This window comes from Mauremys reevesii, linkage group 7, assembly GCF_016161935.1.
Source record: "Mauremys reevesii isolate NIE-2019 linkage group 7, ASM1616193v1, whole genome shotgun sequence".
NCBI classification, from domain to species: Eukaryota; Metazoa; Chordata; order Testudines; family Geoemydidae; genus Mauremys; species Mauremys reevesii.
This window is the reverse complement of record NC_052629.1, coordinates 122,472,530-122,489,487: the sequence shown is the minus strand read 5'-3', so window position 1 is coordinate 122,489,487 and position 16,958 is coordinate 122,472,530. Positions and strand designations below refer to the sequence as shown.

The window sequence follows — 16,958 nt, the reverse complement described above, 5'->3', positions numbered from 1 at the left end:
CTCGGCCCCGGGGGCTGCCCGCCTGAGGAGCCAGCCCAGCCCAGCCCCAGCCCGGCCACGGCGCTGCTCCTCCGCCCGCCGCCCGGGGAGTGAAGTTCTGAGCGGCCGGGAGCCGACCCCGCCGCCGCCGCGCGGCTGCTCCAGGCCCGGCGCTCGCTGCCTCCGGGACCTTCTGCTCCGGCTCCCGCTCCCGCGGCGCGGGGTGGGGGACTCGGCTCGGCCGGGGCTGCTGCGGGGGGGCGGGGGGTTTGTGTTGGTGGGGGGGGAGGTGGCTGGGGGAAGCAGCGCAACTTCTTCTGCCCAAGTTCCAGCCCCCTCCTCGCCCCCTTTCGATGTGCGCCTTTGGACATGCGGAGGCTACTGCAACCGTGTTGGTGGATCTTTTTCCTGAAAGTCACCAGCTCCGTGCTCCAGTATGTGGTGTGCTTCCCCGGTGAGTGCCGCGCGCCCCGGGGGAGGGGGGGTTTGAAAATACCGCGCGCCGGCTTTGCGCGCTCTGCTGCACCGCCCGGCCCGTGGCGGGGCTGGGGGTTCCCCAGGGTGCCTGGCCCGGCGTGGCGGCTGCTGCTGCCTCTCCCCGGGCAGCTGGCTGCGCTGGGGCGGGGGGTGTCGCTGATTGACCGGCGCACCGCTAGCCATGGCGTGCGAGACACAGCCGGGGGGGGTCTCTGCCCTGCCACGCTCCCGGGTGGGCTTTGTCTGGGGGAGCAACCCCCCCCCCCTCCCGGGGTGCCCCTGCTCGCAGCGGGACCGGCCGCGGGAGAGGCCCCCCTGCCCCCGGGTGCGGGACCGTGGCTGCCCGAGCCTGGCCCCCGGCTCGCAGCTCCCGGCCCGCAGTCGCCTCCCATCGCCCCCCCCGCCCCCCCCGGGCTTTGCCCGCTCGGCAGCCGCGTGCCCCGCAGCCCCGGGGAAGGGCGGCGAGAGACCCCGGCCCCTCGGCAGCCCCTTGCCCCGGGCGCGCCTGTGCCGAGGATGGGCACCCCGGGCGCCGCTCCTGCCTCCGGCGGGCTCGGCTTGGCGCAGCGCTTCCCGCGGCGGAGCCCCGAGCGGGGCCGGGCAGCAGCAGCCGGCGGCTCGGGGCGCTAATGGCCCCGGCTGCCCCAGCTCCAGGGGCCCGGACGTGCCCCGGGAAGGTTCCCGCTGGGCGGGCTGAGATTCCCCGCACCCCCGATCCTCCCCCCCCAACTTAGCTGTGTCCTGCCGCTCCCAGGGCCCCCAGGCTGCCCCCCCCCGCCCCTGCTTGGCTGCGTTCCGCCGCCCCCTTGACCTTGGGGGCCGGGGATGTGGGCTGGGGCCAGAGGGACAAAGGTCGGAGCCTGCCCGGGCTTCGGGGCGAGCTGAGCCCACAAACCCTGGCGGCTGCTCTGCTCCCTCCCCCGGCAAGGAGGGAGGCAGCGGATCCTGATGCGGAAACTTCCCCCGGCGGGTGGGGATGCGGTGGGGTGGGGGTGGGGTCTGGCCACAGCCTCAAGCCTCAGGGGGCGCTGGGCTGTGCTCCCCATAGCCCTGTGCCCGGCGCAGGGGTGGATCCCACCCCAAGGTTGCCTTAACACGTCCTCTTAAGCATAGTGCGCTCAGGGCAAAAGCAAAATCCTCCAGCAGGCTGCGGAGAGGAGGAAGCTGGCTGTGTATGGTGTGTGTGTGTCATGGCTAAGGAAAGTTAAAATGTCAGAGAGGCTTTGGAGGAGTCTGCTAGTCCATTTCCCCGAGCTGCAGTCAGGCAGATGCACCCAGAGAGGCGCTGCTGAGCTTCTGTCTGTCACCGGCTGCGTTCGTCGCCTCTCCAGTAAGCCCCCCAAACACGCACGCACGCTCCGGGATGGACGTGGCCCTTCTGATGAGTTACTCAGAACTTCTCCTGAGTTTCTCTCGAACTAGAATGTATGTGATGATAACGTCCCCTTGTCTGCCCATCTGCTGGCTTTCAGCAGCCACACAATCTTCCCTAACGCAGCTGGGGAGATCAAGATCTAAAGTTAACCAGTTTCTCTACCCAGACAATTACAAAACCCATTTCTGCCAGAATTTGTGTACCCTTCAGTTTTAAAGGGACACTGTCAACTGTACATATGTGACTCCAGTTTCCAATGCCCTCCTGAATGTTACATTTATCTCTTTCTCTGTACATTCCTTTAAAAAATCTCAGGCTTTTCCTGATTTCCCCATTCCTGTCTTATGAGAATCTTTGTTGCAGGGAAGTAGCTGACTAGTGGAAATAATGAAATTGAGCACAAAATGCTGTCAAATGCAACCTGGGGTGTGTGTGTGTATTGCAGAACTCTTTTTTAAAAAACTTCTTTTGTTTAGTGTTACTCGTTATTTAGTAGCTACAAAACTTTCAGCCAGATGTGATTGTTTTTATTTAAATAGTGGTACTTTTTTGGACTTGGTTAAGTGTGGATATATATTAAAAATGTACTTTGGTATCTTATTCCAGAAAAGTGAGGAAATTGAGTATTTTGAAGGCCCTTGCTGCTTGCTTTCCTGTTCATGTTATTAGTCAAGTCTATGTCTTCATAGCTATTAAGGATGGAAAGCTGTGACACTGACCACCTGATGCAATTTGTATTGTGGACCACTTACAGGATACATGAGAAGAGCAAAATCATTTTCTGGAAGCTTTCTAGTAACTTTCAATTCTCTTTTAAAATACCCACAAGGACACAAGCAAATAGTCTATATACCACAATCACCTCCAGTAACTTATCAGATGATAAAATGATTTCAAGCAAAAATAAGATAAGCCAGAGTGAGAGTTAAAACCTCCATCTGTTTGAAATTCTGCAGCTCTTGAGGAAAAAAACATTGATCTTCTTTGTATTGATTTCTTCTCTATTTCACTTCAATGAGAATGGGGCCTTGCTCTCTGGTTCTGATGTGTATATTATACAGTAATTACATCTAGAAAGCAGGGTCTGAGAACAATTCAGGAAAACAAACTCCGATGTAGGTTTAATATTACAATATTGTAAGAATAACCAGTTTATATCCATGAAGTTAAAACTAGATAATATTTGCATTATAGGTTGATGTAGAGAGATGCTCTGTGTTTGCATACCCATGTTCGTGTACCACGTATAGCTAAATGATTTAAGAACGTTAGTGATAGAGAAATAGCTATATAATACTTACAGATGCTGATCAATACAAGGCTTTGCTCGGAAAACAAAGTATTTTCTTATTAAGGCTTTTGTGGCTGTAGTTCGTGACACTGCTGCCATGTTAGGCCTTGCTGATTTCATTATTGTAGGTTTTCTTCCAAACAGTGATCGCACTTGTGGGTTGGGCAAGCTAGAACATTAAGACAAATAAGGACACTGTAGCCTTCTCTACTGTGACCTAGTACATGAGAAGTGCCAGAGGCAGGAAGGCTGCAGTGAGCTCCTCCGGGGACTAAAACAGGACATCAGTATTGACGACACCAAATGGCAAATTGTCAAAATTGGTGTTGGTGGGGAATCCCTGCCAAAAATTAACTATTTAGCATCTGAAACAAAATCTACTTCAGTTTTTTAAATCTAAATTAAGAAGCAGATGTTTGTTTTATGTAGGAAAAACTTTATTCCCAGCTGCCTTTGGACAAGAGATACAGATCACTACTTCGTCTCTTCCCCTCTCCTTCCCCAATTGCTTTCATTAGTGAAGCAACATAGAACAAAGACAACTTAACATTGTAAAATAAAGTTTGAGGTCCTATAGAAAATAAGCCTTTTAATCTTTAGCAGTCCTCTAACAGAATTGTAATGGATTTTTACCTTTTGTATAAGTGTCTTGTTCTCTACTCCATCAGTAACGACGAGGAAAATGTATTGGAAGCTTTTGCTCTTCCTGCAGTGCTAGTGCAGTACATTTAACTGTGAACTTGTCACTGGTAATTGCAATGGTTAATAAATCAAACTAAGATAAAGTAAAAACAATTGTTGCTATGGGGTCTGCTCACTCATGCAGTTAAATTCATTGGGTCAATGAGTAAGAAAAGGCCTAAATATTAATAATATATAGCATCCTTAATAATCTGCTTCCCTGAGGTAAGGAATGTTTGTGTTCCGTTATGCATTTTGTGACTAGTATAGTACCTGGTATCTATGGAGCTATAAGCTTGTTTCTGATTTCCTAGGAGAAATATGTAAAAAGTGGTTTCAAATTTTTTTTAAATGACCGAATTAGTTAACCAATTTAGTTCAGTATTGAACTAGCATATATCTGCCTCCAACTTTTTTTAAAGGCATGATGTTGGTTGCTTTTAGTTCTTCACTCAGCAAGTATGAAGACTATTTTGGGGGATGGGGAAATCTTTAGTATTGTTTGTCTGTTTCTTAGGAGCTTGGCATTTGATTAGCTCAAAGGCACACTTTCAAAATCTTTAAAGGTGCTGAATAAGACTGGCCTTGTTGATCCAAGATTTTTCTAGAGCAAGGTGTGCACTATAGAGAAATAGGGAATGTACAGGAGAGGGCTCTCCAAGACTTTATTTAGTCCTGTGGCTTTTATGAAGATGACACGTCTTACATTTTAATTATTCTCTTATTTTCAATGCCTTTTTAAATATGCTTTATGTTCCAGGAAGTGGCTAATGGAGTCCTTGCTGCTAAAGAATGTCAAATACTCCCCTCTTCTCTTTTCCTGCACACTGGGAGCTGAGCTTGCTGGTATGCTTCTGAAGAGAAAATTAAGGAAGAGCTTTGATATCGTTAGCAGGCTTATGGAGGCTGATTCACAACTAACAGAGCCAGGACAGAGCTTTGTAAAATCTTTGTGATGCTGGAAGTTGAGTATATCAACAGCTACAAGAAGAGTGTGATTTTGGGGGGTGGGGGTGGGGGCTGAAAGGGGAGTTGAGTCAATTCAAAGGGGATTGGGGAGTAATCCATTTTCAGAGAATAGAATAGAATCTGGATATCAGAGAAACATAGTGGTGGTGCAGCAACTTTCTGTTATTTGCCTGAGATTTATAGGTTCTATAGCGCCATTGTTCTCAACTAGTGGGATCAGGCCCTATTCTGGGTCTTCTGTTTTTTAAGGGTGAAGAAGTGAGATAGCATCATGTGTGTGCTTCTTGCCCCCCCCCCTTCTTTTACGAGAGGTGCACTTCAATATGTGTTACAGAAGACTGGTGCAAATAGCTTTCTATCACACTTTGGGAAAAGAGGAGCCTTTACTCAGAACTAATGAAAGTTTTGCATAATCTAGCATAGAGACTTGATGATGTTCATCAGCTAGTCTGTACAGTAGCTTCTGATGGACAAGTAGGTCCTGGCTGAGTTGTCAAGTCCCACTGTCCGTTCCATCCTCCTTGAAAAGGTTGAGGAGCAGTGCAGATTAGTATCTCCTAAGAAATCTCACTGTCCAGGAATATGATGTGGCTTCTGTTAGGAGTGTCAACTTTCTGCCAGCAGCGTGGGGGTGAAATCCTGGATTCATTGGCTTGTAATGAGTCAATGACCCTTAATAGGGCTAGGATTTCACCTGGGATGTGTTTCTTTCCTTACATTTTTTTTAATTAAGTGTAATGCTTTAATTATGTAACATGAATAGTTTTCATTGTCTCTTCAGTTATAGAAAATACGATGAAGATCCTATCCCTGTTCTGATCAGCGTTTAAGGACTAACATGCTGGTAGCTTTTGGAAAGAAAGCATTGTTAAATTTGGCTCTAATTTAAATGTTGAGTTTTATGGTTTAAATTAAAACAAGTTTTGAACTATTAATCTCAACTATCTTTGGAACAAATGCTAATCTCTTGGCGGCTGCTTTTTAGCAGCCAGTCGAACATGTGGCGTGATGTGCTTGGAAGCCTAAGGGTATAGTAATAAAATTGCACTTTATCCAGTATATAACCTTAATATGAGGAATTATGAGAGAATGAGACTAATTTCTGTTTGCTTTTAAGTTAGTGTATTTTAATTTTATTACAAAACATACATCATAGTTGCTGTTGCGTTCTGACTGAATTGTGATTCTTTATACTCTCATGTGGCAGCAAGAAGTCATCCTTAAGGCTTAATTATATGGTGCTTTTAAATATTTCAGTAAATTTGTTCTGCTGTCAGGGAGCCAAATCTTGAACCCTTAGAGCCATTTTTTTAAAAAGGTATTTAGGCTCCTAGTGGGATTTTTTACCAAAAGTGCCTAAAATCCCAGTAGTCATCTAGTCACGTCTTCAGGTGCTCAGGCTTAAAAGGTAAGGGCCATATTTTTAACTCAAGCAAACCGCCATTCACTTTTTGTCTAAGTAAATCTGCAGGCTTCATTTTCTGACCCAGGTGTGACTCCATTGACTTAACTGAGAGTCACGCCACTTAACATTGACATCTGCATCTCTCTGGGAATGTTTGGGAGGCCAAGGATAGGAGGAAAATATAAATTGTCCTGTTCAGACTGCATTTCTGTACTATTGAGGGGAGCCTGTTACCTTGCCCACCTGGTAAGGTCAATTGAAGACCAGCTGTTCTGGTTAGAAGCCCAGGTTTCTCCATTTGTAGATTGATGTTCCTTCAATGAAAGAAAGGGGGTGGGGGGAGCATGTAGGTAGCTGGTAGGGGGTTTTGTAATGTGGTCAGGTTGGGGGCCCTATTGGGCTGGATGCTGCTGCACAAACACAGGCAGACACAATCCTGCCCTGATGAGGTTACAGTCTAAATAATGACCCTTCCCACCAGAAGCTAAGAGGTGAAAGGAGGGAGACAGAGCATTGAAACAAAGCAATTGAGGTGAGGGATGAAATGGCTGCCTCTATTCCTTTCTCTTTACCATATTTTTTTTTTCTTACGTGAATGTCAGGAAGTGACTAAATAGGAATGTGTGTGGGGAAAGGGAGACGAGATGTATTACTGTGATGCATGGCTTCTTCATTCCACTCAGAATAGGATTTATTTTTTATTTTTACTGAAAGTTCACCTTAGAGCAATTTAAATTAGCTACAGTTTATTGGGAGGCTAACAGTAAAATCAGGTAATGAGTGGTTTTTTTTATGTCACTCTACATATTTAGATATGTTTGGGAACTGGCGTATTAGAATTCTGAATCAAGTAATTTGGATAGTGCTGGATCATTCTATTGAACTCCTGGCTGCAGCATGAACTTGCCAGCAGCCGTGACAGGTGAAATCTCACTTGATATGGGGTGCTGCAGCTCTTCAGTAAATAAATGTTGCTGTATGCCCAAGCACATGTATTCTCTGCCAGTTGCTGCTTTAAGGGATTTTGCATTCATAGCATGGAAACCTATGTAAGGAAAACCTAGTTTTTTGAGACTTGGCTACTTAGCTTAACAAAGCTGCTTTGACTATCCTTTTCTGTGCTCACAGATACTTGATGAATGAAACCTGGAGCCAGGGGAAGCTCCACTGGTATTTGAGAGCAAAATATTGGCCATTATTTGATCATGTGGCATCTATTGGTTCTTTTTTCTGATTCAAAAGCATGCCTGTCTTTTCGATGGAATGCTTTTAGCGCTCCTCTTCTGACAGCCAGCTTATTCTAGTTAAAAAGAGGAAAGCTATCTGATCTCTTTTTTGCTCATCAAAATGGACAGTAGTACAGGATTCACTTCTCCACCCCCTTTTTGGAGGGGAAGAGACTGATACAATGCCACAGTGTTTTAATCAAAACAGTGCTTCAGAATGTGTCCACAGAACAGCGCTTAAGTACTGGATTATTGCCCTTCATCATTCTCAAGCCTTAAAACTGGCATTTCTGCTCCCTGGCTGTGCCACCTTCTTTTAATAATAATAATAAAAAAAAAAGGGCATTAGTCTCCCTTTGAAGAGAGGAGGCTAAAGAAGAATGCAGAAGGACTTAAACTAAAGAAGGCACAACTCGTGAACCCCCCCCCGCTCCCAACCCCTGTCCAAAAAAGATCAGATTCACGTTGTGTAGTCTTCTGCACCACTGCAAAATTTGTGTAAAACACCTCCGTGCTGATTTTTGCGGTGATTCTTGCTTGGCGCTGGTGCCAGTGATTATGCCTTGTACGGGGCAATGATTGTGTATAGTACAAGGCAATGGTGAACTGGACCCATTAAATTATCTCCGCTTTCAGCAAGGATGCTCATTTAGTGCCACTAAAGACTGCTGCTTTGTGTGCTCTATTCTGCAGAGGGTTCTAAACGCAGCCCTGTACGACTGGAGAGACACTCTTGCTAGCTTCTGCTCCTTGGACTTAGGATGTCAAAAGGGCCATTTTTAAGAGGTATTGTAACCATTAAGAGGCCGTTCCAAAATAAAGAGAGAGCCAATATTTTCCAAAAGTGACTTTTTTGCTTGCCCCAATTTTGGGGGGTCCAACTTGAGACCGTATAGTGGGGGCTGATTTTTTTTCCCAGCAAATGCTGAGCGCTAACATTCTGATAATCAGATAATTAAGTTTTCTCCACCTGAAAACTGAGGCACCCAAAATTGCTCATTGCTTTTGAAAACTTGGGTGCAGCTCTACATTGACTTGAAAAACTAGGGGTAGAAATGTCAAAAGCTCCTCAGTCCCACTGACTTTCAGTGGGATTAAGGTTCCTAAATCACTCTAGGTGCTTTTGAAACTTTTATTCTGGATCTGCTACGGAGGCAAACTAGAAAGGATAACAGTAAAATCTGTAAACTGGGAATTCACAGTGCAGGAATACCTTTCAAGCACAGCATCCATTTAACTAGTTAAATGAGAGAGCTGGAGCACTAGTTCAACAGGTCAGAATCTCCCATATTGCTCACCAATATTCTTTTTACAGTAGAATATTTATGCCTAAATTATTTTAAACACTTTTTAAAAAATATACCTAAAATTTGCCTGTTGACAGCAGTTGCATCATATTCTAATTGGTGAGACTCACTAATGAGAGTACTCAAGATCTAAAATTAGTTGTTTATTTTTCCTTTCTTCTGTGCCTGAGGGTTTTGCATCAGATTATGTGGCTTCTGTATAACTGTTTGTATTTCAAAGCAACACCTTCCTGAATTTTTAGCTATTTAAGTAAGTGTTAACTGTGTGGGCTCAGTGACAGCAGTTTCAGAAACTGATTTTTTTTTAAATTGTTTCTTACTACATTGTTGACGCATAGTAAAGTGTTCCTCTTTTGTTTACTGTGAATAAATTCATTGTTATCTTTGTAAACCATGGGTGCAAATGTGTGATCATATGTCTCTCTTCTTAATATGGTGCAGATCCTCAGCTGATGTAAATTGTCATTGCTCCATTTAACAAGAGGAGCAATGACAAATTACACCAGCTGAGATTCTGCCCTATTGTCTTCACAGTGGGGGATGGAAAGGGTTGTCTTGAAAAATGTTGCATATTAAAACTAGGGATTTTGTTAATTTCAGTGTGTTGTTGAATGAGATTCTCACAAAGAATCATAATTTGGTCAGAACACAACAGCAGTTATGATGCATGTCTTTTTGGTTTTGTTTTTAAAAATCCCAGGTCTACGTTATTTTGGCTTGCCGATATCTAGGGTCTTCATAAAAAGCTAGGATCCTTCAACAGAGCCTGTCTGCATGGTTTGGCCTCTTTTTATTTTTCGTTTTCAACCATTGGAGAGTTTTTGTTATAGGTGTTTGGCTTCTTCTCACTGTAAAGCTACCTCATTGTAAGGCGTGCTGTGTGCCTTTAACATCTCTGAAATCTCCCAAGTCACTATTGACAATTGTTATGCAGTCTTAGATTCTTTTTTTATCTTTCTTTTTAAAAAAACTGTGTAGATAAGATCAGTTACAGTCAGCATGGATTTGTCAAGAACAAATTGTGTCAAACCAACCTGATGGCTTGTTTCACTGTCAAAGAAAGCTTTGTGGATTGGGGGGGGGGGAGCAGTAGATGTGGTATAACTTGATTTTTAGTAAGGCTTTTCAGACACTCTCTCTCTCATGACCATCTCATGAACAAACCAGGGAGCTACTGGTTAGAAAACCGTTCCCGGGGGAATAATCAGTGGTTGTCATTCTGGAAGGGCATATCAAATGGGACCCTGTAGGGATCAGTTCTGGGTCCAGTTCGGTTCAATGTCTTTGTCAGTGAATTAGATAATGGCCTAGAGCAGTGGTCCCCCAATCTTTTTTGTCTGGCAGGCACCAGATGAAGGACCGTGGCGGCCGTCGAGCATGCGCCGAAATGCCACCGAATTTTGGCGGCAGCGTCCCTCGATGTTGCCTCTCGGCAGCAAGCAGTGTCATCGAGAGGCATCGCTGCCGAAATTCGGTGGCATTTTGGCGCATGCTCGACCGCTGGCCAGGACGCGGGCGCATTTAGATGCCCCCGTGGGCGTCATGGTGCCCATGGGCACTGCGTTTGTGACCCCGGCCTAGAAAGTACACTGGTAAAGTTTGCAGACAGCAAGCTGGGAGGGGTTGCAAGTGCTTTGGAGGGTAGGATTAAAATTCAAAATGATCTGGACAAACTGGAGAAGTAAATAGGATGAAAGTCAATAAGGACAAATGCAAAGTATTCCAGTTAGGAAGGAACAGGAAGTTGCACGCATACAAAATGGGAAATGACTGCCTAGAAAGGAATACTACAGAAAGGGATCTGGGGATCATAGTGGACCACACACTAAATGAGAGTCAACAGTGTAATGCTGTCACCAAAAAAAGCAAACCTCATTCTGGGATATAGTAGCAGGAATGTTGTAAGCAAGACACAAGAAGTAATTCTTCTACTCTAGTCTGCTCTGATTAGGCCTCAGCTGGAGTATTGTGTCCAGTTCTGGGCACTGCATTTCAGGAAGGATGTGGACAAATTGGACAAAGTCCAGAGAAGACCAACAAAAATGATTAAAGGTCTAGAAAACATGACGTATGAGGGAAGATTGAAAAAATTGGGTTTGTTTAGTCTGGAAAAGAGAAGACAGAGGACACGTTAACAGTTTTCAAGTACATAAAAGGTTGTTACAGGGAGGAGAGAGAAGAATTGTTCTTCTTAACCTATGAGGATGGGACAAGAACCAATGGGCTTAAATTGCAGCAAGGGAGGTTTAGGTTGGACATTAGGAAAAAGTTCCTGTCAGGGTTGCTAAGCACTGGAATAAATTGCCTAGGGAGGTTGTGGAAGCTCCGTCATTGGAGATTTTTTAGAGCAGGTTAGAAAAACACCTGTCAGGGATGGTCTAGATCAGGGGTCGGCAACGTTTCGGAAGTGGTGTGCCAAGTCTTCAGTTATTCACTCTGATTTAATGTTTCGCGTGCCAGTAATACATTTTAACGTTTTTAGAAGGTCTCTGTCTATATGTCTCTAATATATAACTAAACTATTGCTGTATGTAAAGTAAATAAGGTTTTTTAAATGTTTAAGAAGCTTCATTTAAAATTAAATTAAAATACAGAGCCCCCCCCGGACCAGTGGCCAGGCCCCGGGTAGTGTGAGTGCCCTGAAAATCAGCTCACATGCCACCTTCAGCACCCATGCCATAGGTTGCCTACCCCTGGTCTAGATAATACTTAATCCTGCCATGAGGGAAGGGGCTGGACTAGATGACCTCTCAAGGTCCCTTCCTGTTCTGTGATAACTTTTTTTTTAATGATTTAATCTATTAGCCAGACTCTAAACCAGGCAACATACAGGAAATTAAGATTCTCAGTCTAAATACCAATTTGAATTTGATCTGGGCCACTTGGTTCTTACTGGCAATTCAGTGACTCTATGAAAAAGATGTGATTGATAATGGGATGACAGCTTTTTACATGGGATTTTGTGAGGTGGACATATATGACGAGACCCTCAAAAGGTATTTAGATACCTGAAATCAATGAGAGGTAGGAGAGACATTTTAGGGAGCTGGGAGAGAGCTTTGAGGAGCTGGTCCATATTGTCTAAGAAGTGGATTGAGAGTCTCAGCAGAGCAACCAAGGACTGAATGCACATGGAGCCCTACACTGTCCACTTTCCACAGGCTGTTGTCCCTGCAGAATGTTGTCCAAGCATATTGGTGTGGTAAGCTTGCACCTGTGGTTTAATTCATATGTCAAGAGCTATCCATGGGGCACCTTCCTGTGAACATTGTTCCATCATTTTCCTTTTTAAAAATCATGTTTTAAAATCACATGCAAGTGCCAAGAAAAGAAATTTACTGTCTTCACTTCCCATTGATGAGCAAACATGTTTGTTTGTCAATCATATTTGACATGTTATTAGGAGCACTGAAATAAATATTCTTTTGTGTGTGTATAAGAATTAATGGGGTTTGGCCATTAGCATGCTAGAATGAACCAAGTGACTTAGTTGAATGTACAGAGTTTTACTGAAAAAGTCCTTCCTAGTAGTTAAACAAATGAAATTGCTTCTTATTGATTTTAATTTACGTTGAAGCACTGCTGTCTCTCTAACAATGCCAGAAATGGAAGCAGCTATAAATGAGTACAAGATGTGATAAGATAGATGGACTCTTAAGCAATCAAGAACACAGACAACCTCCAAGTTAGACAGTAGTTAAAATATGAGACTATGCATGGATCAACACATAAGTTTGCCTTAATCTTGTCCTTAAGCACTTGAAAGCTACCTGTCTGGTATGTGGACACCCCCGCCCCCCTTCTCTCTCTCTCTCTGGCAGAGCCCGTAAGGCCTACTGGCAGAAGGGAATATTTTTCAATATTGCCCCATCCCTGCACAAGTGGGTTTGCTTGTGCTCTGCAGTACGCAACCACATGGGAAATAGATTGAAGAAGCATAGAGGGCGAGGCCAGTATTTCTAGAGACCCTTCAGCCATTTGTGGAAGGAAGTGCTGCATGGTTTCTGGAATAACACCCCACCCCACACACACACACCATCACCCTCAAAACTAAATACACCAGTATGTTTAGAAGGAGAGTTAGTTGAGTGTGAGACATCCACTGAAAGTTAGTGGTGCATGTCAGAAAATACACCCTACACATCTGGCAAGAAAAACTGCAGCAGTAGTAGGATAGCGTGAGGAAGAAAGGCCATGTCACCTGGGCTTCAGCTATTCTTTTACTCACCACCCTCTCCTTTAAATGTGGAGTTTCTTTTTGTGAGTAATTTGAGCAAAGATTAGTAAATATGAGAAACCTACAACACACACCCCAGGTATTGGACTCGAAAGACTGAGCCAACATTGCAGCTGCAGTAATTAATAAGGTAATTCCAGTGGAAACTGTTAACTGCATTCTACTGGCCTGATCCTGAGGGGTACTGTGCATTCCTAAGTGCTACTGAAGTTAATGGGAGCTGTAAGTGCTTAGCACATATTTAGGATCAGGTACTAATTCAGTAATGCAAATACCTTCTCTCCAGATAAGCTGTGCCCTTAACCTAGCATCCTGAGGAGGTGATGGGGGGGTAGGTTCTCTTAACCAAGCTGTACTAAAAAGCCATGAATAAGCTACCCTATAGGACACCTATGTTTGTCATTGTAGGTTACTTCCATGTCAGCCTTTTGATTTTGCCCATTGGATGGGCACCATGGACAGCTTGGGGAAAGGGGAGGTTCATTTTTAAAACGTTGCACTTCTTTCTTTGATAAAAATGTCAAGACAACTTAAAAAAAAAAGTTAGTTTGGTCGGAAAAATCCTGCTCTCTGGCAAAAGTTCTATTGCCCAACAAAAATGAAACAGGTTCAGTGAAAACCAATTCTCATGAATAGTTTTGTATCATCAAAAAAGTGGTGGTGGTGGCGGGGGGAGTCAAACTGTGCCAGTAGAACAAGACTCACTGGTGAAGAGGACACCAGTTATAGGGGCCCATCTCCTCCCTCCCCAGCAGACTTACGTGCACATGGGCAACTACCTTGCACGGCTGCCCTCACTGGTGTACCTGAGCAAGTTGGGATTGGTTAGGATGCTTCTATCCAATGTTCTCAAAAATCTGAACAGAGAGGGGAATTTTACACATTACTACAGAAGCAGCCAACCCTGCTCAGACATGGATCTAGCAGAAACCAAGTGTCTTCAAAGGCAAAAAGCTCACCGATGACATCCTCTCTCAGGCTCCAACAAGCATCATCTCTGGAATGAACGGTGAAGTGTCATGAGTGCAGAGCAGAAGTCTGGCAACTGCTCACTTACAGAAGAGAGCATAAGCAGTGCCACCGTAGATCAGAGTAATGCCCCGTCTAATAACGATCCCTTCCCCAACCATGACCAGTACAGGATGTTTGAAAGAATGCTGCAACAACTCCTGAGGAAACCAATATGCAGTAGGAGGGTCAATAGTTTCTTCCTAATTATAATAATTAATAATAAAAAAAATTGACTGCCAGGGGTTCCATCCCAAGAGTACCAAGCACTTTCCATTTCACCTGAAGCTGGACTGTCAGACACAGAGTACTGTGCACAGGTGGTGTACATGCGTACTAGTCTGCCCTTCTCAAGAGAGAACCATATAGAATGTATTCTATATTACATGAAGCTTCTGCAAGGTACAGGGCATTGGGTGATGTGATCCATGCTGTTGTCAAGGTTCCTTCCCCACTCTGAACTCTAGGGTACAGATGTGGGGACCTGCATGAGAACTTCTAAGCTTAACTACCAGCTTAGATCTGGTTTTGCTGCCACCACCCAAATTATTTGAGTCATTTGGGAAACTCTGTCTGTCTTCCCTCCCTCCCTTCTCTCCCCCCCCCCCGAATATCTCCCTCCCAAGTACTCTAACCCTTCCCTGGGTAGCCTTGAGAGACTTCTCCACCAATTTCCTGGTCAACACCGATCCAAACCTTTGGATCTTAAAACAAGGAGAAATCAATCTGGTTCTTAAAAAGAAGGCTTTTAATTAAAGAAAGAAAGGTAAAAATCATCTCTGTAAAATCAAGATGGAAAATAACTTTACAGAGTAATCAGATTCAAAGAGCCCAGAGGAACCCCCTCTAGCCTTAGGTTCAAAGTTACAGCAAACAGAGGTGAATCCTCTAGCAAAAGAAACATTTACAAGTTGAGGAAACAAAGATAAACCTAACACGCCTTGCCTGGTTATTACTTACCATATGAGAGGCTTGTTCAGAAAGATTTGGAGAGCATGGAGTGATGTCCAGTCCCTCTTAGTCCCTAGAGCGAACAACCCCCAAAACAAAGAGCACACAAACAAAAGCCTCCCCTCCCCCCAAGATTTGAAAGTATCTTGTTCCCTTATTGGTCCTTTGGGTCAGGTGTCAGCCAGGTTACCTGAGCTTCTTAATCCTTTACAAGTAAAAGGATTTTGGTGTCTCTGGCCAGGAGGGATTTTATAGTATTGTACACAGGAGGGGTGTTACCCTTCCTATTATAGTTATGACAGAGGTGCATAATAGAAAGGAGAGAGCTGAAGGCGGAGGGGCTTCTGGCCACTACTCCCTTATAACAGCTATGGCCCAAATGACCGCTACAGTAGCATAGTTTGAGGCTATTAACTGTCAAACTACTATTGTGAGGGTTGTCAACGTGCAGCAGCAATGCAGAGTACTGGGGTGTGATTTCTAGAGCATATGTATGTGCTGTGCACTAATTGGCCCATGTAGACTTTTTGCTGGTGAGCACTAGAAGTTCCCAAGGGTGCTTTAATGTAATACCAAAACAGGTTAGCCATGCTGTCGTCATCCCCAGGCTTGTATCTTGTGTCTGTACCTTGCAGAGGTGTCGTGCAGTGCAGAAAGAGTATTAAGGAACCTGTAGGAAGTTTTTCTTAATATACAACCTAAACTGGCCTTGCTGCAAATTAAGCCCATTGCTGCTTATCCTATGCTCAGAGGTTGAGAACAATTTTATCCTTCCTCCTTGTAACAACCTTTTATGTACTTGGAAACTGTTATGTCCCCTCTCAGTCTTCTCTTATCCATACTAAACGAACCCATTTTTTTTCAGTCTTCCCTCATAGGTCATGTTTTCTAGACCTTTTATCATTTTACTTCTCCCCTCTGGACTTTCTCCAAATTGTCCGCATCTTTCCTGAAATGTGGCACCCAAAACTGAACACAATAATCCACTTGAGGCCTAATCAGCAGAGTAGAGCAGAATAATTACTTCTCGTGTCTTGCTTACAACACTCCTGCTAATACATCCCAGAATGACCTTCGTTTTTTGCAATAGTGTTACACTATTGACTCATATTTAGCTTGTGGTCCACTATGGTCCTCCGATCCCTTCCTGCAGTACTCCTTCCTAGGCAGTCATTGCCCATTTTGTATGTGTACAACTCCTTGTTCCTTCCTTAGTGGAGTACTTTGCAGTTGTCCTTATTGAATTTCATTCTGTTTACTTCAGCCCATTTCTCCAGTTTGTCCAGATCATTTTGAAGTTTAATCCTATCCTCCAAAGCATTTGCAACTCCTCCCAGCTTGATATCATCCACAAACTTTATAAGTGCACTCCCTATGCCATTATCTAACTCATTGACAAAGATATTGAACCAAACCAGACCCCGAACTGTTCCCTGCAGGACCCCACTTGATCTGACCTTCCAGCATGACTGTGAACCACTGATAACTACTCCCTGGGAACAGTTTTCCAACCAGTTATGCACCCACCTTATAGTAGCTCTGTCTAGGTTGTATTTCCCTACTTTGTTTATGAGAAGGTCATGAGAGAGAGTCTGAAAAGCCTTACTAAAATCAAGATATACCACATCTACTGCTCTCTCCCCCCCTCGCACGCATGCATCCACAAGGCTTTTTTCACCCTCAAAGCTATCAGATTCTTGACAAATCCATGCTGACTGTTACTTATCACCTTACTATCTTCTAGATGTTTGCAAATTGATTGCTTAATTATTTGCTCCATTATCTTGCCAGGTAGACAAGTTAAGCTGACTGGTCTGTAATTCCCTGGGTTGTCCTTATTTCCCTTTTTATGAATGGCACTATATTTGCCCTTTTTCCAGTCTTCTGGAATCTCTCCCGTCTTCCATGACTTTGCAAAGATAATTGCTAATGGCTCAGCTATCGCCTCAATCAGCTCCTTGAGTATTTTAGTGTGCATTTCATCAGGCCCTGGTGACTTGAAGACCTCTAACTTCTCTAAGTAATTTTTAACTTGTTTTTCCCTATTTTAGC

At 44.4% G+C, this 16,958-nt stretch overlaps 1 protein-coding gene across 3 annotated transcripts in view; it reads left to right on the top strand.

Annotated features, from left to right (window-relative positions):
• The first annotated feature begins 252 nt into the window (after positions 1-252).
• Positions 253-16,958, top strand: part of PTPRG (protein tyrosine phosphatase receptor type G) — a 575,819-nt gene continuing 559,113 nt past the window's right edge. For all 3 annotated transcript variants that reach the window (XM_039546377.1, XM_039546378.1, XM_039546376.1), the window contains exon 1: positions 253-433. In XM_039546377.1, the coding sequence (XP_039402311.1) occupies positions 349-433 (85 nt within the window). In that variant the 5' untranslated portion in view covers positions 253-348. The remainder of the gene's footprint in view (positions 434-16,958) is intronic.